The following is a 23,012-nucleotide window of genomic DNA, read 5'->3' as shown; positions in this document are numbered from 1 at the left end:
AAATGTTCAACACCTGGCAAAATCAGGCTGTTGTGTAGAATTACTTCTGAAAGCTTTATATGGAGATTTGAATGCATAATTAGTGTGCCACATTGGTATCCCTTGCAATGTGTTCAATCAAAGATTGAAGGCCTAAGATACGACTTCTGAGAAATATAAATGCAAAGCAACACTCACATGATTGTATAGAATGTAACTGACCCATGACGGTCAGCATGATGTTGTGATGGAGGAAAATATTACAGCTAGAACATTCTGGCTTCTGTTCCACTTGACTTTGAATATATTATCTCTTTGCTCTATCAGCTTTGAATTTTGTTGCTTCTGATGGATTACTGAATAAACTTGTATTCATAGTTAATCCAGGGCTTCTTTGAGATCCTGCCTTTTATGCACGGAAGGCAATTTGTAAATGCTGAAACTTCCTACTTTTTCTCAGTGAAATAAGACTTTCTTGTTTTCTGGAATCATTTGAAATTCTGCTTTGAAGCATACTGATTTTAATATTCTGCACGTTTTGTTGACAACAGTAAAAGAAAATATTATTGTGGAAGGATAGATTACTGCTTTTTGCACTGCATAGAGCAGGCATCCCCAAACTGCGGCCCTCCAGATGTTTTGGCCTACAACTCCCATGATCCCTAGCTAACAGGACCAGTGGTTGGGGAAGATGGGAATTGTAGTCCAAAACATCTGGAGGGCTGAAGTTTGGGGGTGCCTGGCATAGAGGAAGATCCATGAAGAATCTGCTCCTGTGAATAGGCTCAAACCACTTTCACTGGGCGCTTTCACATGACAGTTTGTTGTGGACATGGTGGTATTCATGTTTGCAAGTTTTTCAGTATCTGCATGACATTGTCATCTGCAAAACACTATCCTGTCTCATCCCCTCTTCCACTTAATCTGGCTTTACTATTTCCATGTGTTTTTTAATAAATGATTTTATGCAGGAATTGTAAATCTGGTTTAAATGAGAAAATAAAGTGAACATCATTTTATGAGGCTAGCATCATGTGGACACTACACAAAACTTGCATGCATCAGCAGCACTATGTCTACAATGAACTGTTGTGGAGAGATACCCCTTATGTCTTAAAAGGGTGTATGTGTGAAACCAATATTTTATTGCTCATTTAGTCCAATGAGCTATCTCACACAGAGCTGATATTTCTGTATATATTTAATTTAACAGCATAGTAAAACTGGAAATCTGGAGCCCTTTTACCTTAAATAAACCATATGTTCCCAGTGTAATAGAAAAAGGATTAATAGATCCCACAACTGCAAAAAAAGTCAAGAAACTGTCAAGAAAGTCAAGAAAAAAGTCAATAGTTCTTTCGTATATGAGTGAATGTCTGAGTGCCCCCTTAGCTGTCACACCACATGAAGTAGAAGAACAGACACACTTCTGAGTTTCAGGGCAGATCTGCCCGTCATCCCTAATTCCCTTTCCCTCACCATTCAGTACTATTTGTAAGCATAGGGGGAAAGGTGATAAAATGAAGAATATCTGAAATTGTAGATAAATATGAGTGTCTCCAGACTAGTTAAAATTGCATTTTGCTCTCTCACCTCTATAGTGTGTCTCCATCACCATCACATAGCATCCAGGTCATAGCAGTCTTTTACTTCAGTCTCAAGCACCTTTTTCTTCATAGATTCCTTGAATTGTAGAGTTGGAAGGGACCCCAAGGGTTCCTTCAGTAGTCACTGGAGGTGGCATCTATTTCCCTAATTGCTGTAGCCCTTAATGCTTATGGCAGCCTTCACTGCTCAGACATTTAGCTGCCTTATTGTCATCTTTTTAAGTTTCAGCCCTATTGCTTGCTAGTTGTTTTTGGTGTTGTTTTATTGTATCTTGGAATTGTCTGTCCAATAAAAAGGTATCCTAGGAGACAAGCAATAGAAAAGCTAGCAATACCTACATACAGAAAAGGGGTTGGGTGTTCAACATAATTAAACATTGATTGTCATTAGACTACCCAACATTGTAAGGTTTTTATAGGTGCAAAAGGTCTCAAGGTAAAAAAAGGAAAGGGAAAAAAAGAAAGTAACTAACTGTGTACCTTATTGTGTTGTGAATTATTACTCTCGCCTCCCTCCCCAATATGAATCTGATTTATATTGCTGCTTCCTGTCTGGGTTTGTCTAAGCTGTCTAGTGCTGAGTTTACTTTGCCACTATGAGGTCAGTATATAAAGATTTAACACATATCTGATTTGGTTAAGCAATCCTTTCAGCTTTATTAAATCAACAACTAGGCAAAATCCCTAATACAAAAAAATCCAGGCATGGATGATATCATAATTATCATATTCTAACACAATAAAGCAAAACTATATAACTTAATTGAGTGGAACTCTACCAAACCCTTTCTTTGATTGATAAATCAGGTTATGTCTGATATCATAAAAGGAAGTCTCAGATCTATACTCATTAGCAAACCATACCATCCTTCCCCCACCAATGTAACCTTTGCTCATTTCTTATCTATTTTTCTGCAGTGCTTCATGTTGAATCTTTCTAGTATTAAAACCATTTTAGAATAAATGTGCACACCATAGCTGCCAAGTTTTCCCTTTTCTCGCGAGGAAGCCTATTCAGCATAAGGGAAAATCCCTTTAAAAAAGGGATAACTTGGCAGCTATGGTGCACACTGCTATTACCAGACTTGAAACAGTAAGGGCTACTTGCCTGCCTTAGCCCAAGTATAGTACAGCTGAAAGTACAGTGGTACCTTGGGTTACAAATGCTTCAGGTTACAAACGCTTCAGGTTACAGACTCCGCTAACCCAGAAATAGTACCTCGGGTTAAGAACTTTGCTTCAGGATGAGAACAGAAATCGTGCTCCAGCGGCGTGGTGGCAGCAGGAGGCCCTATTAGCTAAAGTGGTGCTTCAGGTTAAGAATAATTTCAGGTTAAGAACGGACCTCCGGAACGAATTAAGTTCTTAACCAGAGATACCACTGTACCCAACACTTTAAGGCAGAGAAATGTAAACTATGCCAATAAATATTCTGGATTATATCCAACCCAGTTGGTCATATTCAGACCCTCTGAAATTAATGGACATGACCAGGCGCGTAGCAAGGGAGGGGCGTAGGGGGCGGGCCACCCCTAGCTCCAGTCTGGCGGGGGCAGCGCCCCGCCCCCGCCCCGCCCCTTGCCTCCTCCACCCGAGCTGCTGCTGGCCGAGCGTCACCGCCAGCCGAGCTTGCCGGCTGAGCAGTGCAGCAGCGCCAACCTGGACGGGCTGCGCATGTGCGGCCATGCGCAGTTCTTCCTGGCGCGTGCGTCAGGATGCATGCACGTTCTGGAGCAATGCGTCGCCCCCAGGGGGTGCCGCCCCAGGCAGCCAAGTGGCACCATTTGCCACTGGACATGACTAACTTAGTCCCATCAATATCAATAGGTCTCTTTTGAGTAAAACTTACTTGGCTACCATACAACCCTGTTTTTGCAATAATAGCAATACATTGCAGGTACCAGTTCATTGTGCAATCAACACGCACTGTACATATCCTTAGTTGAGAAGATGGTTACTGCAAAATGTATATATAAAATAATATATATAAATACTTACAGTTCAATAGAAGAGAGTGTTTGAAATAATATCAAATATAGGTCTGGTACAGCTGTAAAAATTAAGCATGACTATCAAGAGCTGGGTGCTAAATGTGAACATCTGGAGGTGGGAAACTAAGGGACACTGGAGTTTGGTCAGGTGTTGTCTATGTGAGACCATTCAGTTATTTCTCTTGTAACGATGTAGCCACACAGTCAGGTTATGTTTTATTTTAAACTCATACTGAAGCCATGAAACTAGGAGATCTATATTTAACTTCTATTCTGCTTCTCTGGAGACACTTGCCAGATGTTGGTCTCTGGGTTAAAGCTACTTATTCTCACCACATACTTTTGTAGGTTAGAGATTACCACAAGCATTTGTTTTAGTAACATTATATTTTTCCTATAGCCTGCATGTCTTTGGTCAGGTTTCTTGATATTTATATCTTAGAAATTAAGCTCTGTCTCTTTGCCTTATGTTTTTCTCACTGTCTCATGCTAAATAGTATTGCATGTGTACAACACAATCACCATCACAGGCCTCAGTTTCCCAGTTAGTAAATCACTAGACGAGGGGTTTCCTGAATGAAGGGAAATGCTGATTTTGAAAGTACTTGGAGATGGAAGGGTTTGTGAGTGCTGGATGTCTGGATGTGCTGAATAGTGATCCAACACCCTCAAGATGCATGGAAAAATTCACAATCTGCTTGCTGAGAGCTGCTAGTAGAAATCTAGAAGTGTTGAGATGATTCTTAATACTGAACATGTCTCCAAACTTATACCACTGGAATGTTATCTTCATTGATAACTCTATTGCTTACTGAAGCATTTGAGTCAATTATAACAGGTATTGTACATACCTTGAACCTGCTTATAAACTTTACAGGTTATGTATGTCAATAAAGTCTTAAAACCAGGACTGAGCAAAATAATGAGTCAACAGAAAATTGGGGGATGAAATTTGGTACTTGTGGGATAGGAAATCCCCTTGGGGGGAAAACTATTCAATTTACTTCCAAATTTGTTTCTTCTATGCCTGTTACAGCCACAATAATCACTACTATTTTGCTGGAAGATCAGGAGAGTTGTCTGGTTGCCTAGGCAATGTGTAGATGCTGTCCTATCTTCCAGCACTGAATAGTTGGGTGGGGGGTTATTCAGTGTCAGGGGAAAACCTCTAGCCCCCTTCGTGCATTGATTAAAATAGGGATGCAACTTTGCTGCCTGAAAACAAGGTTCCAAAGTAAGCAAAGTTAGTTTCAGTTCACCTCTACTTAAGAATAACTGAACATTCTGTAGGTTATTGGCAAAAACGTGACCCAGAGAAGTCCAAGAAAGTGTTGGGTTAACACTTGACCCCACCATTCATTGAATGCCTGTTCTCCTTAAGGACAAGTATCTGCTGCAGCTCCAGCTTCAGTGTATTGTAATGAGCTTACGTATTCTGAGCATGACCTTTGAAGCCACTTGGAGCATTCCAAAGCGGGATGGTGGGATTAAGTTACAATGCTGACTGAAAAGTGTCAGTACCTAGCCAGCTTCCCAGAAAAGCATGTGGAAAGCCTTTTAGGGAGGGTGCTCAAAGCTGGTGGGAATCTTTCACCAGACATTCAGCTTAGGCAATTGTAAGAAGAAAGTGGAGCCAGGGTACACTGGAGGAGGCTGATAAGTGGAAGGAGGAGCTGGAAGAGTGGCTACAGATGAGAAACAGAGCAACTGAAGAGGAGCAGGGACTGTTTCCCAGTACCTAAGAGGGCAGTGTGTCCTATGCATCAGCTGATCATCAGAATTCCACTCTCTGCCTTATATTGAGCTCTGATCAGGCCTTGTTAGCTATTTTAGAGCACTGAAGTGGACTTAACCTTTCTTCAGGCAGCTTCTTATGGAGGCCATGCGAAGCCAGAACAACTGGTATATCCTTCAACAAATGTAGTGGCAGCCTGATGGATAGGAGGTGCTCTGACAACCCTCTTCCCCCTTATGAATTCACTCTCTGCCATTTTTTTTACCAGTCCTGCATTATTTGTAATGAGCCTGTATTTTCCCACCCCTGTCATTTAGATACTGGGCGTATTTTAATCAACTGAAGAGAATTTTATTATTGCATTAAGTATGGACAAGGACTTATTCTAAGCCTGTAAAAGGGATGGTGTGAATCATTAATCTTTTCTTCTGAAATATAGTTATGGTCTTCATTGACTAAAGGGTGTGGGAATGTACGAGAATATTTGCAATAAATAAAATATTGTACATTTGTTTTAGAATATCTCTTACTCCTTTAATTTATAGGTTGCCTCAGGCATATTGCATTGTAGCAAATCTCTTTTTATTTGTTAATACTAAGGGCACAAACAATATGTTGTATATAAAACATAGTAACAGACTGCTTTTTTTATTCTGTTTGAACAAAAATCAAATGTGTTGGCCTAAATTTTGCAACAGTGTGTCAGTGTGGGTGTGTAAATATAACAGAATAAATGGATGTGGGATTATAGCTACAATTTTATCTTTCTTGCCAGGATTCCATGATGAACAAGTACTTTTAAAATGCCTTCAGTTTCCAAGAAGGTTCAGCCCCTCTAAATGCAACTTTGATGTTGTGATTTTCTCTACAGGGACTGCTGCTCAACCCACCCTATGTTGGAACACTGAATATCATGATGAGGATCTGATCCTGAATGGAGATACTGAACGCTACCAAAATAGAAGTAAATAAAAGTAAAAATAATAACATAATAATGACAGAGAAATGCTGCTTCACAAGTTTACTCAGTAAACTCAAATTATTTTTATGGAGAAAAATGGATTTATGCACAAAAATATACCATTAACCATTAAGCATTTTACAACAGTGACATATTGCATCATAGCTGTCAACTCCCGGATTGAAAAATAAGGGAGCAGCAGTGGCATGACACCTGAAGTCGCTTCTCCGCATGTCCAGACATGCGTAGAAGCGACTTCCGGTGACCAGAAATGGGCAGAGCGGCATCGAAAATTGGTTCTGCGCATGTCCAGACATGCGCAGAAGGAGCCTCCCTGGCCGGTAGGAGCTGCTTTCTAAATCTGGGGGATTTACGGGATTTTTTTCAATTCGGGATAACAGCAGGAAACGGGTTTAAATACGGGGCTTTCCCGCAAAAAACGGGAGACTTGACAGCTATGTATTGCATTCATTCCTCTTGTGAGGAACATGTGCCAAGTAATTATAGTAGTTGTCTTGTAAAGTACAGGGCCAGATGTAATCCAAAGCTACACTTCGATCTCACAATCAGCACTCTTGAATTATAGCATCATTGACTGAACAGAAGCTGATAACTAGACTTTGATATCTACGTTATACAACACTTATGGAATTTGCCATTTGAAAAAATAAATATCCTTAAGTACCCTCCTTAAAGGAACAAAAGCAATGAACACTTGAAGGGCATTTAATGCTAGTTACTTAGTTCTCAGCTGGACTACCACAGTTTGTGTGTTTGTGTGTGTGTGTGTGTGTGTTTGTGTGTGTGTGTGTGTGTTTGTTTAGAAGTATTTAGAAGCTACAGGTGAGTGAAACGTCTATAATTACTGCATTGCAGGGGTTTGGACTAGATAACCCTTGAAGTCCCTTCCAACTCTTCTATGATTCTATATAGGGTTCAGACTACAAATCTCAACTTTGAAAGAACAGAGTCTGTATAGCCAAAAACTTGTGGGAGAATGAGAAATAACGGGAACTGTTGTCCTGGAATATATAGAGGACAATGTACCGGTAGTTGAGAGGTGCTCTATATGTAAAAGTGCAAAATAAATTCATAAATTAGAAATCTTAGGCGAAACAAGATGTATTGATTTAATTATCCAAGCAAGTAATAATATAGTACTACTGGTAAGGACATACAATATTACTCTTCACCCTTTTCAGGGGCTTTCTCCTTTGCAGAAACTATGTATGTAGCATCATCTTTCTGCCAAAGACTTTGGGATGTGTAGTTCTAGTGCCTGGAGAGAAAGGATGCTGTTCCAGGACTTGGGAATGCTTGAACCTGCTTTCCACTGCCTCAGAGTATGTTTCTTGGCCTTGAAACAGAGGAAGGGGAGGTTATGCATTCGTACCAGTGCTGTATACTTGTGGATATGCAATTACAGGAAAAATGTGCAATGTTCTGAAGTCACATCTGTGAAGCACTTTCTCAATTCAGAGCAGGCAAAGTGTCCCAGTATAAGACTAGTAAGGTTTAGTAAACTGAACCCCATTATAATTTTATAAACTACTACTGAATTATTAGATGGCCAAAATGGCTGCTTTTCTCTATCAATAAAATAGAGTAGGACATGTGAGTTACTTTCATTGTCTTGACTATTTCAGATTTTTGCAAGATATTGCTTGTATTAATGTTCACATTTTTCTGGATTTGTACACAAATCAAAACAAATTAGGCAAGAAATAGATTAGAAAATTTGCTGCTATACCCTCCCCAGTCTCTTTTTATTCCATCAGCCAATAATTTTCAGTGGGGGAAAAAATTAAAATCTGGGACATGATCCATCCTCTCTGGGTAACCCCAGAGATTGCTATAAAGCAAGTCACTAAGAGCTTCAGTGGAGTTCCATAATATGACATTGTCTAGCAAAGCTGTTCAATGCAAATCATCATTGGCATGGTGCCATCCCTCAGCTCTCTATTACTCCATTCTATCTGAATCAGGTGATGCAGTACAGGTGCTGAATCAGTGTCCGATGGCAATAATGGGCTGAATAGGGGCCAATAAACTTGAGACTGAATAAGACACAGGTAATGTTGATGGGTGGTCCAATGTCCAGGAACTGAGGAGGCAGCCTATTCTGGACAGCTTTGCCCTTCCTTTGAAGGAGGATGTTTGTAGCTGAGGGTTGATCCTGGTGCTTGGGATGTCACTGACCTCAGAGACTAGAAGAGTCTACTTCTAGCTAGCTTTGCCACAGTGATCCATGCTGGTAACAGCTAGGTTACCGTGATGTGCCCTATGTAGGGCTGCCCTTGAAGACAGTGCAGAGACTGAAGCAGGTGCAGAATGCTAGTGCTCAATTATGGAGCAGAGCATGAAGCTGGTGTCACAGTACAACAATTTTCTATTATCTGCACTGTCTGCCTATCAGTTTCTGAAGCTACTTCAAGTTATTTACAAGGTTTTCAGTGTGTTAGAACCCAAGTACCTGTTGAAGTGCCTCTCACCCTCTGGACCAACCCAGCAGGTTAGATCTGTGAAGAAGACCCTCCTCATGGTTCCACCACTAAGGAGTGCTTGGGTAGAGGCAATGACCTCTGCAGGACCTTCTTGGTTGTGGTTCCCTCCTTTTGGAACTCCCATCCCCTGAATATATGTTCCTACTTATAGGTTGCTTAAAATACACTTTTTTACTTGGCCTTCGGGTCATTGTGAGGGTGTTAACAATTTGGTTTAGTGAACAGTCCATTAGAAGTATTTTCTTTCCGCTTCTGTTTTTCATTATTTTGCTATATTGATTTTAGTTTTGATTATTATTTTTTGTATATCTTTTAGTAAACTACTCTGCGGTGCTAATATGAAGAGTGGAATAAAAATGAGATAATAAAGAAAAATAATGAAAAATGCATTACATGGTTGATTATAAGGCCTAAACATTGGTCCACACAGGGAGGGTCTCTAAATGATTTTATGATGCTATATTTGTTTTTCAAGTTTCCTTTTAGCAGTAATACTAATTTTCTGTCAGTTCATCAACATAATCCTCACAGTAAAAAAACCACTGTATGTTTGGCAGATGTGGCCAATCTGTGCCCCTCCTGAATGACAACTCCCATCATCCCACTGGCCATGCCAACTGGGTCTCCTGAGAGTTGTAGTTCAGCAACACCTGGAGGACCAAAGGTTAACTACCCCTCAAAGCTTAAATGATAACAATCTGCCTCCCCCGCCCCATGCCCCCAACTGAAAAAAATATTACATGTTCAGTATCATAGCCTTCTTCCAGTGTTTCTTCAAAAATCTTAATTCTCCCTAATGTTGAATGAAAATATGAAAGTTATCCGCAAAAACTGGTGTTGTATTATAAAACCACATTTGTATCGAAACAAACTAGAGGAATGTTCAGTTGCAACCACTGAATCATAGAATTGCAGAGTTGGAAGGGATCCCGAGGGATATCTAGTCCAACCCCCTGCAATGCAGGAATCTCAGTTAGCTCATACAGTACATGACAGATGGTCATCCATCCTCTGCTTAAATGTATTAATATTTATGTCCTGCTTTTTCCAGTAAGAAAGTTAGGGAAATAGGGTAATTATTAGCTTCCAACTGAAGAAAGGTTTTTCCTGCCAAGTAAACTTGTAGCAACCTATTTTCACCAAACTACGGTACTTTATATTACTTAAGGGAGAGGAGAGAATGAATAATTTGGAACAATTTAACTGTTGTATTGAAACACAATATGAACTTAAACAGTATTTCTAATTTTGTTCCATTCATGATCAAGAAAGGGTAATTTAAATTACTCTAAACCCATTATAATTTGAATAATTACAATTTATTAATAATTGTGTGATTGGATTTTAAATACACAATACAATCACAAAGAATCTTATTGAATTAAGAAACTTAAAGTGAACTAAAAACAACCCTAATACAGCTGGATCATTGCTCAACTTTGACATCAGAGCTCTATAATAAGTTCATAGGAATTTAAAAGCATAAAGGGGAAAAAGACTGCCCTTTTTCTTTTATTCTTTTCATTTTTCATCTATGAGGTTACAATTTTTGCAGCTGGTCAGAAATATCATGTTCCCTACTGTCTCAAAAGGCTGTACATGACTAATCTTAACCATGCTTCAAACTGAACATATAAGCAGCTGTTGAAAATAGAGCAGGCATTATGGAAAAGTTTACCAATGTACCAACAAGCATAAAGCACCTTCTTTTACAATGCCTGTTAATCTATATTTGAAGCTATAAACTTGAGCACTGCAGACATTTGCATTTTGCATCACATTAGTTGTGTTTTTGTAGAAGTTTACCTAATGGACAAATTGACTACTGGTTTAATGGGCAATCATTCTGCAGAGCATTTAACAGAAGCATCTACTGAGATGAGCTTAGATTTTTTAGGTTGATGGTAGAGTTTTTACAGGACAATCCCCAAATGGTAGATGAGTTTTTGGAATAGCTGTAGCCAAGATAATATACTCGTAGATTAATATTTAAGTAATTACTTAAATATTTAAGTATTACTTATCCACACCATTCTGTGTCTTAATAGAATTCAGTCAACAAGAAATAGTTTTTCATTCTTGTTATTGTGCCAATTTTTTATGTTTACATAAATTAGTTGCAGCACTAAAAATATAGTTTTGATATCTTACTGTACAATGTTCTGTCTTAATGCTTAACAATAGACTTACTGTTGTTATAAACCACTGACTCCTGTGGCATCTTTAAATACTTTATTTATTGTGGCATGAGCCACTGCCAGACAGTAGGACAGTAGGACCACCGGTTCACATATTCTGTAAATCTATGCACTTGCACGAGCTTTGCTGTTTTTGCTGAACACTGTATTGCCACTACTAGCCTCTGTGCATTGATCCCCTTCAAGCACACCAGGCAGTATGATCTGCAACAGTTCACTGCCTCCAAGGTCTAGTGTCCCATAAAGGAAATAGATTCATGCAGAGCTACTCACTCTGCTGATATGAGTCACCATATGCAGACGCTCTGGACTGTTATGTATACCTTTAAATCAGAATTAAAAGATATTAAACTACAGATAGTTCCAAACATCTCTAATATACTTTACACATTTGAAATCCTACTTTCTTTATTGACTCGAGAATCAACATTGTCAGAGTGATAAGACAACTCTGCAATCAAAAGTGTTAACAAGCTTGAAAACCTTTGTGGTCAGCATGCTTCATTTGGTAGTTTAAAGTGGCTTGCTCACCCTTTTATTTCTGAATTTAAAAGTGTTTAATTCCATAAATTTGAAAAGAGTAAAAGTCCGTTATTTCATAGGAGCAAATAGATTTGATGAGCATTTGAATATTTTGGGTCAGCACATTGGCATTTAACATGCCACCAATTAGTGCTGAAGGTTCAGAATTCAGCTCAAATGTAGATAGTGACAAAAATAATGATAATTGGGACACTTTCAAAAAAGTGTTTTTGAAAAAGACTTTCAAAGACATAATTTCTATCATAGGTTTGAAAACGAGGGCTGGTAGTTGTCTTAAAGCTAACCCTAACCACAAAGGTTTGTATTCAAAATAGAACACAGATTTTGGCACAAATAATAATAATGATTTATTCATACCCCGCCCATCTGGCTGGGTTTCCCCAGCCACTCTGGGCGGCTTCCAACAGAAAAATAAAATACAGTAATCTATTAATCATTAAAAGCCTCCCTAAACAGGGCTGCCTTCAGTCTGATAGTTGTTGTTCTCTTTGACATCTGATGGGAGGGCACCACTACCGAGAAGGCCCTCTGCCTAGTTCCCTGCAACTTGGCTTCTCGCAACTGCCAGAAGGCCCTCGGTGCTGGACCTCAGTGTCCAGGCAGAACGATGGGGGTGGAGACGCTCCTTCAGAACAAAAGAATGTTCTATCCCTCTCTTCTCCTATGTGCTCCATAAACCTGTAGTAGGGGTTCCCCAACCCTTCAGAACAAATTTAGGGAGGGTGTGGTGGGAAGAGAAGGGGGAAGTTGATTGATTTATTGTGTTTATGACACTTTCCCAAAATGAGCTGTTCCCCAAGCAGCTTACAGCAAACATTCAAAGCATCAAAAACCAAAGCATTGGGAATATAAATAAACAAAATACTGGACTCAATACAGGAGTTAATAAACAAACATTGGCACGTAATTCAACACATCCCCAGATGCAATCTTTGGTCTGAGGAGGGGCAAAACTATTAAAGAATCCTTAGATTGGATATTGTTCAACTGGAGACATCTCCTAATGCAGTTCAGGGCCATTATAAATGTCAGCACTGTAGGGTCTTTCACATGTCACATAACGTTAGAGTTTCAAGATCCACACTGTACACATTTGGAAATTGAACTATTCTTCAACTTGCCAATCATCACATGTCATGTATGGGTTTATATGATCATGTAAGAAAAATGTATATAGGTATGACACTGATAAGAATTCTGGAACATAGGTCTAGAATTAGACAAAATATTGTAGATGCACCCCTGTTGCAACACTACATCAAATATGGCCATATAGATGATGGCATGTGGTTTTTGGTGTTACAGGCTTATAAGCCACACCTGAATAACAGACCAGATGTTTAAAAGATATTTTTACAATTAAAGTCCAAGTGGATCTTCCACCTAGATTCAGTTACTCCAAGCGGCTGGAACTTTCATTTAGAATTGAGTTGTTTTCTGTGATCCCTTTTTATGATCCTTTAGTAGATCATCTTTGATGAAACAAGAGTATTGTGCTGCTTCTGGGCATCTCAAGGCATCTGGTTGGCCACTTTGAGAACAGAATGCTGCACTGGATAATTTGATCTGATCCAGAAGAATGGTTCCTGTAGTCTTACAAAATAGTTCATCTGTTCCTGTGGCTATGTTGATACCATGTTCCATTCTGGGTAAGGGATCTTCTAATATTGCTCCCTTTCTACCTCTTGCCAGCAAGTTTTGTGGAGCCACCTTTTTGTCCTCTCAGTACCATCCCTTCTGGTCCAAATTGCATTTATTTTTTTACACTGATCCATCAGTCCAATAGTGGTATTGCCTATTATTTCAGTGTGCATTCTTCCTCGTATACATGTTCCCTACACATTTCCCTTGCAAAATTCTTATTACACGTACAGTAATAAAAAGGGAGGACTGCGTGTCATTATGTGGATATGCCATTTATAATAATTGATCCTGCACTGGGACTTGATTTTGTTCTTGGGATAGGGGCTGTCATCTATCATACATTCTTATTTTTATGAGATAAACATGTAAACATGAATTACCAGCCAACCCTGTGTTTCTGTTAAATTAATATAATGTAGTCACAATCCTATGCAATCACACCAGTAAAGGAGTAAGCAAAACAATAGCAATGGAAACAACATATAACTTAGCAAACCCAAACATTTTTATAGTGTCCCGGGTAACTTTGTTGGCATTGGGCATTGATAGCACTACTGCAATCAATCTGTGACCTAGCAATGTGGATGGCAATCATGGCTTGCCAGCAGCCACAGCTTACACAGTTTTGCATTGAGATTTGAACTACTGGCATCACAAACTTGGCAAGGAACAGGATATATGCAGCCCATTTTACAGATAAGTGGCCAAACAAGACAAGACAGGAACTGATGTTATGCTACCATAATTGCAACAGCCAACCAACTTCTAAGTAGGTGTTTCTTGCTGAGAAATAGCTACAATAAATTTCAAATCATATTGTAATTATCAGACAGTAAAGATTTTACTGATACCAATGGGTTCTATTCTTTTCTTATAACTTTAAAAACGGAACCGAGTTACCTCCTTGTAGGATATCTACAAATTTGAAAACATAAACCTCAAGGAAAAGCAGGTGTATATCTCAGGAAACATTTCGCCTCATTTATCCAATTAAGAAAACACCAGGTTAGAATCAATAGCTTTGCCTTCTGCATAGACAGTATTAGGCTTTTAATGAGCAATGCAGAGGTTTCCCATCTGCCCCCAGTATTTGTTGTGGTTCTCTAATCTCATAATGTATCTGACCATCAGCTAAACATAGGTATCTCAGTTGTTGATTGAGGGCTTATCCACACACACTTTTCATCCTCACTTTCCAGGCGCAGTCCACAATTTAAAGCTCTGTCCGAGCACCCCCTTTTTAGCTCCAGAGTTTTCCCTGCGAAAACCCACTCTTTAAAATTCACTTGGAGCAAACATCAATTTGTGGAAAACCCAAAGCGACTTTGGTTCCGATTCAGCTTTAAAGAGTGGGTTTTCATGGAGCGTTAGAAGTGTGGACCTCTGCCTGGAAGGAGCAGGGCAAAAGGTAACTGTGGATAAGTCCTGAGATGAATAACTTGTTTCCTATACATAACAACTTTAATGTACACATGTATCAGGTAGAAGCAATGACCCAGTTCACACAGAACAGGCCAAACCAAACATGTAGGTTCCTATGTAAGAGATCATAGCCCCTTTGCTCTCCTCCAGTCCTCCTACTGTGAGCAAAGCTATGGGTTGGTTTAGCATGTTGTTCAAAGTTGGGATCTGACACTTGGTCACTCTAGATCAGGCATCCCCAAACTTCGGCCCTCCAGATGTTTTGGACTACAATTCCCATCTTCCCCAACCACTGGACCCGTTAGCTAGGGATCATGGGAGTTGTAGGCCAAAACATCTGGAGGGCCGCAGTTTGGGGATGCCTGCTCTAGATAAACCATAGACATACGTCTCCAAAAGTGTCCCACTGTCTAACATATCTAACCCCTCTTTCCCAGTGGCTCCAGGTCATGCATTGAGACCCTGAAGTTATGCCTCTCTAGCTAGCATTACGTGTGGTACAAGTAGAATTTCTGAAAACGCTTCCTTGCAGATTCTAGACTTCAGCATTTTAGATAGCAACATAAATTTGGCTTAAACAACTCAGTATTATATTTTTCAATATTAGTTGGACTTCCTGTGTACCATACCATAGACTCCTTTCCTTTATCAGCCTTCCTAGATAGGTCATATATCTGTTTTCCTGATACTATTAATGACAATTCTGTCTTTGTTCCTTAAATTATGTCTTTGTTGCTGAAATTCTCTGACCTCATGAACTAAGTTACTACTGCTGCCAGTAAAATTAATTATCATAAGATTTTTTTCCTCATTCACACTGATCAAGACTGTAAAATGTGCAATGTAAATTAGGGCATCAGTGAGTTCATGTCCCAAGAAACTAATTTAAAAATCCCCTCTGGATTTATTGTGAATTTCAAAATAGTCTCTTTTGATGCAGTGCTAGAGGTTCTAGTAGATTATAGCCAAAGTAACTACAGTTTGGAAAATACAAGCAACGTGGTTCCCAAATTAGGCAAATGTTTAATACAAAAGCATTGTGTAGCTTCATATGTGAAGCTCAAATATATTTTGAGCGTTTCCTGAAATATATATATTTTAACATGGTTGCTAAAGTGAGAGAAGCTTTTGTAGTTTGAATGACTCTCCTGACCTGTTTGACATTTGCATTACAAACCAATATAAGCAACAACAGTAACAAAAACAAATAAAAATGTTAAGCTGTATGTAAGGAAATGACCTTTAGGCTTTGTCAAAACATTATACTGTATTGAACGTGTTATATTAGATGAAAGCGGAAACTATAGTTAATTGGAAATTTACTCATTTACTCACAGTTTTGTTCATACTTCTGCTTTGTAAGCCACATTATGTCCATCTGATCACAACCACTATGACAGAATTTTCCTTTGTTTCCTCCCTCTAATCTGGTAAATCAGTTTAAGTTTTGAATATGATTAGATGCTTATCAGGCATAACTTATAATATTGTGTTTTAGATTCTGATGGTCAGTAATGCAGCAGTATTATTAATGGTCCACAAACATGTTTTTAAAATTGATTCTTTTCTAGAAGCATGTGAACATTTGGAAATATGGAAAATTTAAAAATGCATATAGGTAAACAAATTATGAATATTAATTCCAGGATACTTCATTTCGTTGTGTGGATTTCTTTTCTTTTCTTGTGCTTTATTTGGTTGAAAGACAATAGATACTTTAAGGAAAACAAATCAAAAGGTTGAAAACCTGAATAAGAAATGGAAAAAACAACCTATCTGTAATAGCTATGAAAGCCATCCCTGTCTGAGGTGAGATGAAAGCATCCATGAAAATAGCCATAAAACAGTACTTTCATACATCATATTGAAATTATTTCAGTACTGTGCTTTATTAGATTTAAATCAAAGACTTGTTTACATGTTTTAGAAAGTGTATGCTACCCTCCACCATATGCAAAGCAAGCCATGTTTGCATAAGTTTAATGTGTACACTTTCTGCTAAAAAAAATAAGGTGGAAAATAGGCTGTATATCCTACATGTGGATCTTTGTAAATGAATGAATGTGTGAGGAGAGGAGATAGTTGCTTTACTCCTCCTCTGGATCTGCTACAGTAAAGCAAACCATTGTTTTACTTACCATGTACAGTGGTGCCTCGCTAGACGAATTTAATTCGTTCCACGGGTCTTTTCTTATAACGAAAAATTCGTCTAGCGAATCCCATAGGAATGCATTGAATTTTTTTGATATATTTTTTTGCCCATAGGAACGCATTAATTGAATTTCAATGCATTCCTATGGGAAACCGCTATTTGCTAGACGAATTTTTCGTAAAACGAATTTGTCTAGCGAGGCAACCTCCGCTCGAAAAATCCTTTCGTTAAGCGGAAATTTCGTTAAGCAGGGCATTCGTTAAGCGAGGCACCACTGTAGTCCAGACTCAGGCTGGTGGTTTGTCATTTTGCTCACTCTTATAACTGCTTGCTTAGGTAAGTGATCTACATCCATGAGCTGTGTAACATAGAGGGAATTTGACCATTATCATAATCAGGAAAACAAAATCTGATATTTTTTTCTTAATAGAACTAAACAGTGCACATTTACTCCCCCAACATTATATAACTTCTAATGTTCCATTGCTCATGAGAATGGGCAGCTCGCTCAACTAGTTATACAGTATATACATGTCAGCTAGGTAGCATAAGAACTGCCTGAGTTGAGAAATAAATGTGTTCACTTTATGTTGCACTGCAAATTTGTTTTTACTAATACAAAACTAAATTTAGAAATAAATATACTTAGATTAGGGCTGTAAATCTGTACCTCCTGAAGGTGATCTGCAGAATAAATAGAAATGAAGAGAATCCAAATAAAGAGAAATGCCAGGGCTAGCATTCTAAACATGCAGCCAAGAAATATATGTCTCTGCCCTGTATTAAAGATAAAAGGATTTTGCAGTTAGGGTTTTGGAAACTTTGCTTGTGTAAGTTGCCTCAAGAACATCTAGCAAAAATGCCTTAGCAAAAGAGCTAGGAGTTTACAGTAAATCATAATCCCCTTTACAAGTAATGGAATGGAATGGATGGCAAGGTTTGATATACTATTTTCCCGAGAATTATAACTAGGTGCTGTATATTTAATTAGAAACTGATCTATAGTGGCTTTCACATAACAAGGTACTACAGGTGAAAAAGTACTCATAACTGCACTGAGAGACAAATGCCAATGAATATGGCTAGTAGGGCTATGGTGCATGGAGCCCATTGGCCTACGTCTGGTGCATCTTTGATCCACTGAACCTATAGCCTAATCCATGTGGGTTACTTGGTTTGTCATTGTGCAGTATCTCTGCATCTGCTTTTTATGGAGGAGTTGTCCCCGCAATGAGAAATGATGCAGCTACAGTTTTCCACATGTCCCAAGGCCTGCTGTCAGTCACCTAGACAGGAATCCCACACTTTGGAGGGTTTGGCTCCAAGTGTTCCGTGTGTATGTGAAAATCACGTATAATCCAATCCTAGGAGCTGTCCTGTGGCTAGCGGCTGTGTGAGAGAGAGCCCCCCCCCCCAGCACTCCCAAGCTGGCCTTGCCCAGCAAGCAAGGCAAAGAGCTTAAACGCAGACAGAGTAGGGGTAGAAAGGTTTTCAGCTGCCCACATTTCTTGGCACTTGTGCAATTTCAGCTAGCCATGTGTGGTTGAAATTGAGCAAGTCAAATTCACGTATGATGCAGGATTACTGTATAAAAAGGTTACTCACACCAATATATACACAAATTATCTCCTAAAGCTGTGAACAAGAAAACAAAATATATCCCGGTACTTGTATTCTTATAGGGTTTTAGGAAGCTTTAATAAATTTATGCATGCTTGATACTTCACACTTTAGCCTGTGTTCGGAGCTGTTTCTGTAAAGAGAAGAATATTGTCAGTGACTATTCATTCTCATTTTCCACTTTTTTTGAGCAGTTTTTCTATCCCTTTGTCTTGAATTTTTATGATGAGTTTTTCTAAGCAGCTATATTCCAGAAAATGCTCTAAAGCACTAGTTATAAGTCACTAACATTGCATGTTGAATTTGAACTGTGTTCCTAATAGCTGAAAAACACTTCAAGAGTTCCCCTTCACCAGTTGGAAGACTCTCTGATTGCCTGTGGAAAGCCCAAGAGCAATTATGAGTTATGGTCAGCAGCTGTGTATGCCTAGGTGCTTAGCAGGCCTGGCCTTAAGCAGCCTTAGGTGATGAACTTCCTTGCATTCAGCTGCAAAGTAGTGCTCCTTATCACCAGTACAAAATGGGAGTTTGTCTGCATTTGGAGGTTCCTAGTAAGGAAGATCCTCTTTTTCTGTGCAGGAAGCATTGTGTCCCCTTGTACAATATATACTGCTTCCTTTTAATGGAGAAGGGTTGCTTGTTCAGTACAGAGTTAGGTTGTATTGGAAAAAATATAGGAGGCATATACACATGCTTGCCTGTGTGTTTTGTCCTTGCATCAGCAATTGTAATGGTGGAGTCAAGATTTCTGTTGGGTGTTAGTGTCTGCAATTCCGAGGTGGAGTACTTAAGAAGGATTCTGAGAAGACCAGGGTTAGTAATATTTCTTTCTTTATTAATGTTTGTTTCTGAGAAATGTTCCCTTTTTGTGCAAGTGCCCTTTCACCAGAGTTCCCATCACTAAGCTTCCCCCCCCCATGTTTTCTAAGTTCTGTAGACATGGACATGAATGAAAGAACCCTGTGCCATTCATCTAATACATTATGTGTGTATTTCATTTTATATCTTGTGGTACACTGATTGGCTGCATGTTTAGGACTGTGTAAAAGTTGGGGAGACTACAGGTTGAGCTGGTGTAATGTTACATTGCCAGGGATAAGACTGACCTGGGATTGAGCATAGGGTTCTGACTATGTCTAGTTCTTCCCCTGCCACACTGGATTGCTACTTAAATTTTTACCCTTAGGCTTTGTACAATTATACTGATATAATGGTTGTGCTGGCATAATATAATTCTGATGCTGCATCAGCATAAATCTCCAGTGGTCGTACATTGTATCATATTTGCACCAATTCAGGGATAGCATTGCACTTAAACCCCACACACATCCCAAAAATGGTTGTTTCTTTATCTTTTTTTCTTTTTAACAGTGTACTTGATGTGATTTGGGAGGATTTAATAGCTAAACCTTCAGCTCAGAATGAAAGGAAAGTGAAATGGCTCTACTATAGCTTTGAATATTGAAAGTTTTTCTGATAGATTAAAATAGGCCTCCATTAGAGGGAGTTATACATTCATCATTAAATGTATCTGAAAGGTTTTCAAAACATCATAGGTGCTGTAGATTATCTCTTGGCAGCTGCAGAGCATTTCTAGAATAATTTCTACTCCATTCTGTCCCATATACTCAGGGTAGATTTGAAATGCTCCTTCCACCCCTCGGTTACAAGCACCATGCTCACATCCCTGCCCTAAACATTGAGAAAGTACAAAATGATTAAAAGGTTATATTGCATTTCTGTATGCTATTAGTGAGATTTAGAGAAGGAAGCAATATTTTAGTCATCTTCCTGCTTTCTTGGTTTGGCCATGTTACTTCTAGTCTGGTTATTTTAGAAAATGGCTGCTTTGCTTATATTCCCGAAATAAGATTAATAGCTGCAAGTGCAATGTAATCTCAGTGGGAGCTGATCATGGCCATTCCCATTCCCACAAAGTACTCACATAAAGTTTAGAAGAGCAGACACACAGTACACCAGAATTATTTTGACACCCTATCAGAAGCTGCCCCACCAAATCCCTCAAACTTATTTTTTCATGGTACACATTTCTGAATTAAGGCAAACATAGGGTGAGCAATTCACAGGAGTAATTCAATTATCGCCAGCAGTGTAACCTGCATGATGTCAGTGACTATTATCCTAGGCAAGCTTAAAATGCATTGCATTTCCAATCCTCTGGTTCCATTGTGACATTGCTTTCTGTTAGTTGCCTTGGCTGCTGGTACCAAAGAGGAAAGTCTCCTACTTCAAAATATAGTATAAAACTAGCCTGAAGGAGCAGGTCTCTATGTGCATTAATATGCAATAAAACACTTCAAGGTATGTTGTAAATGCACTGGTAGGTGCATTACAGCACTCAGGCTTGTGCCTAACAGCCTGCCTAAAAACACATCTATCACTAGGCTGAAAACATACCCATTGACTGTTAGTTTAATGTAGATGGTTCTGGTTGTGCAAGAAGTAGTAGCTGTGAAATATGGAATACATTTCCTTGCGTTACAAAACTCTTTTCCCTAGAAGTGGAAATAAATTACACATTTCACAGCAATTCATGTTACAGTTCTCTCTTCCTCTCTCTCTTTATAAATACAAACCAAGAGCATTTATTTATATACTTTTTTACCATATTCAAATTGTAACATTGAAATCGTGACAAAGGCAGACAGAAATGGGTGACCACATTGTGGCAACTGAATTGATCACTGAAATTGATAGGTCATCAAGCATTTTAGGATTTTAACAGGTGGATGCCATGTGACATAACTAGGGCTCCAAATACTTTTGGGGCCTCCAGAAGTGAGAGGCATCGAACAAAGTGTTTCTAAGGTTGCAGGCACCAAGGGATTTGGAGGGAACAGTGCCAGGAAGGCGTATTTGTGGTTCATCATGGAGCAGGGAGACAGAGTGAAGCAGGAGATGGCCCATAAATGCTGAAGGCTTTTAGGACATTCAGTAGGAAGTGAATAAATTGCATTGGAGTTTCTGAAGCATGACAGGCAGAAGAGTTGAGAGAAATGGTTATATTAGAAGACAGGTGAGTGTGTTGCATTTCAATGGGGAGAAAAGTTAAAGCATTTCAGAATGGTGTGAAATAGGGAATCTAGAAATCTGTCTTTGGCCTTAACAAAAAGGCTTCTTAAATTAGAAGAGAGTGCAGAAAAAATTGAAACTGGTAGGTTACTGGAGTGATCACAAAGCTCTGTAGAGGCAGGACAGAAAGTAAGTGTGCACAGTTCAAAGAACTGAAAACATACGGCCCAAATAATTGAATCATTTTCCAACTATCTTCTGCATACTAGGCAGGCAAATAAATAGTTTTAAAGAGCAGCAGCAGATGAACTCGCAGAACCAGACATTGGCTTCTATAATGTTCAGTGTAAATAACTCCAATGTTAGGGTTGCCATATGTCCTCTTTTTCCAGGACACACCCTCATTTTCATTGGTAGCGTTGTCATAGCGATCCATAGTTAAAAGTAGAAGTTGGCAAATGTGTCCTCTTTTTTGGTCTTCAAAATATGGTAGGGCTGCCAGATGTCTGGGTTTTTCTGGACACATCCAGGAATCACTCAGAAAAATGGCATCCAGGCGGATTTTTGCCGAATTGACAAAATGTCTGGGAAGAACCAGACATACGGCAAGTCGGGCTATCTTTATTTTTAAAATCTTTTTAAAAATCAAAAGAAAGCCGCAAAACAAATAAACACCTATATGGCAACCCTATAAATATCAAGGTTTTACATGGGAATTAAAGGGAAACGACTATTGTATAATAGCTTTGAAAAGCACGTCAACATACAAAGTCTATTTGAGCATTTCTAATGGCAAGAGATGTTTGAAATACCTACTGCATTAGAGAGAACAGGGTGGATTTTTCCTTTCTCTGAAAACTTGTACACTTTTACAGATAGGGCTGCTTTGTTGGTGGTCTTTACCAATTCTTGTTGGTTAACTATAACGTTGTTTCTTCAGGAAAGCCAATTTTCTGTGCCAGACCACTATACAAAACCATATATTATTATTTCAGGATGTCTGCAAATACCTTACTGTGGGTGGGATTTCTTACAGTTCTGTGCAGACATGTTAGGCTGCCTCTTCTATTTTTATTTTATTTTCCATTTTCAGATAAATCCCTTGTTGCTACATAAGCATCAATTTCTAATTAAAAAATATGCGACTTAAACAGAAGGTACCGGCACTATAGGAGCAAGAGCCAAAAACTTAAGTCCAAGCCTCCAGGTCACTTGGAGGCTGTTGTATTATGGAGATTAGACAGTATGGAAGCACTGCTGGCTGTAGCTGTGTAGGCAACTAGTTCCCTGCCAGATAAAAGCCAATATGCAGCAGCTGCTAGCAGAAGAAAATGTGAGAAAATGGCAGGTTATGAAAGAGAGAGCAAGTGGACTGATGAGATTCCAGTGGAAGAATTGTAAAAGGTCCCCCCCCCCAATATGTAGTAGTCAGAAAATGCATTTGGACTACTGCTGGAATTTATTTTCTTTTAAAAATATATTTTTGAAAGTTTTCAACATAGCATAGAATAAAAACCAAACTAATCTAAAGAAAAATAATAAAAGAAAACAAAAAGAAAAATAAAGACAAAAAGAAGCAGGAGAAGATGAGAGAAGAAAAAAATGAATGCAAAAGCTCTATCA

The 23,012-nt window shown here is 38.8% G+C and overlaps 1 protein-coding gene across 6 annotated transcripts in view; it reads left to right on the top strand.

Annotated features, from left to right (window-relative positions):
* Positions 1 to 23,012, top strand: part of TENM3 (teneurin transmembrane protein 3) — a 1,254,397-nt gene that overhangs the window by 988,770 nt on the left and 242,615 nt on the right. For 5 of the 6 annotated variants that reach the window (XM_088659546.1, XM_088659521.1, XM_088659527.1 and 2 more), the window contains one exon: positions 6,184 to 6,276. The exons of the other annotated variant lie outside the window; for it this stretch is intronic. In XM_088659546.1, coding sequence (XP_088515672.1) covers positions 6,184 to 6,276 — 93 coding nt within the window. The remainder of the gene's footprint in view (positions 1 to 6,183; positions 6,277 to 23,012) is intronic. 6 annotated transcript variants of the gene reach the window in all.

Source organism: Zootoca vivipara, chromosome Z1 (assembly GCF_965207765.1).
Source record: "Zootoca vivipara chromosome Z1, rZooViv2.hap1.1, whole genome shotgun sequence".
Lineage (NCBI taxonomy): Eukaryota > Metazoa > Chordata > Lepidosauria > Squamata > Lacertidae > Zootoca > Zootoca vivipara.
The sequence above is the reverse complement of the archived record's forward strand: the minus strand, read 5'-3'. Positions and strand labels throughout refer to the sequence as shown.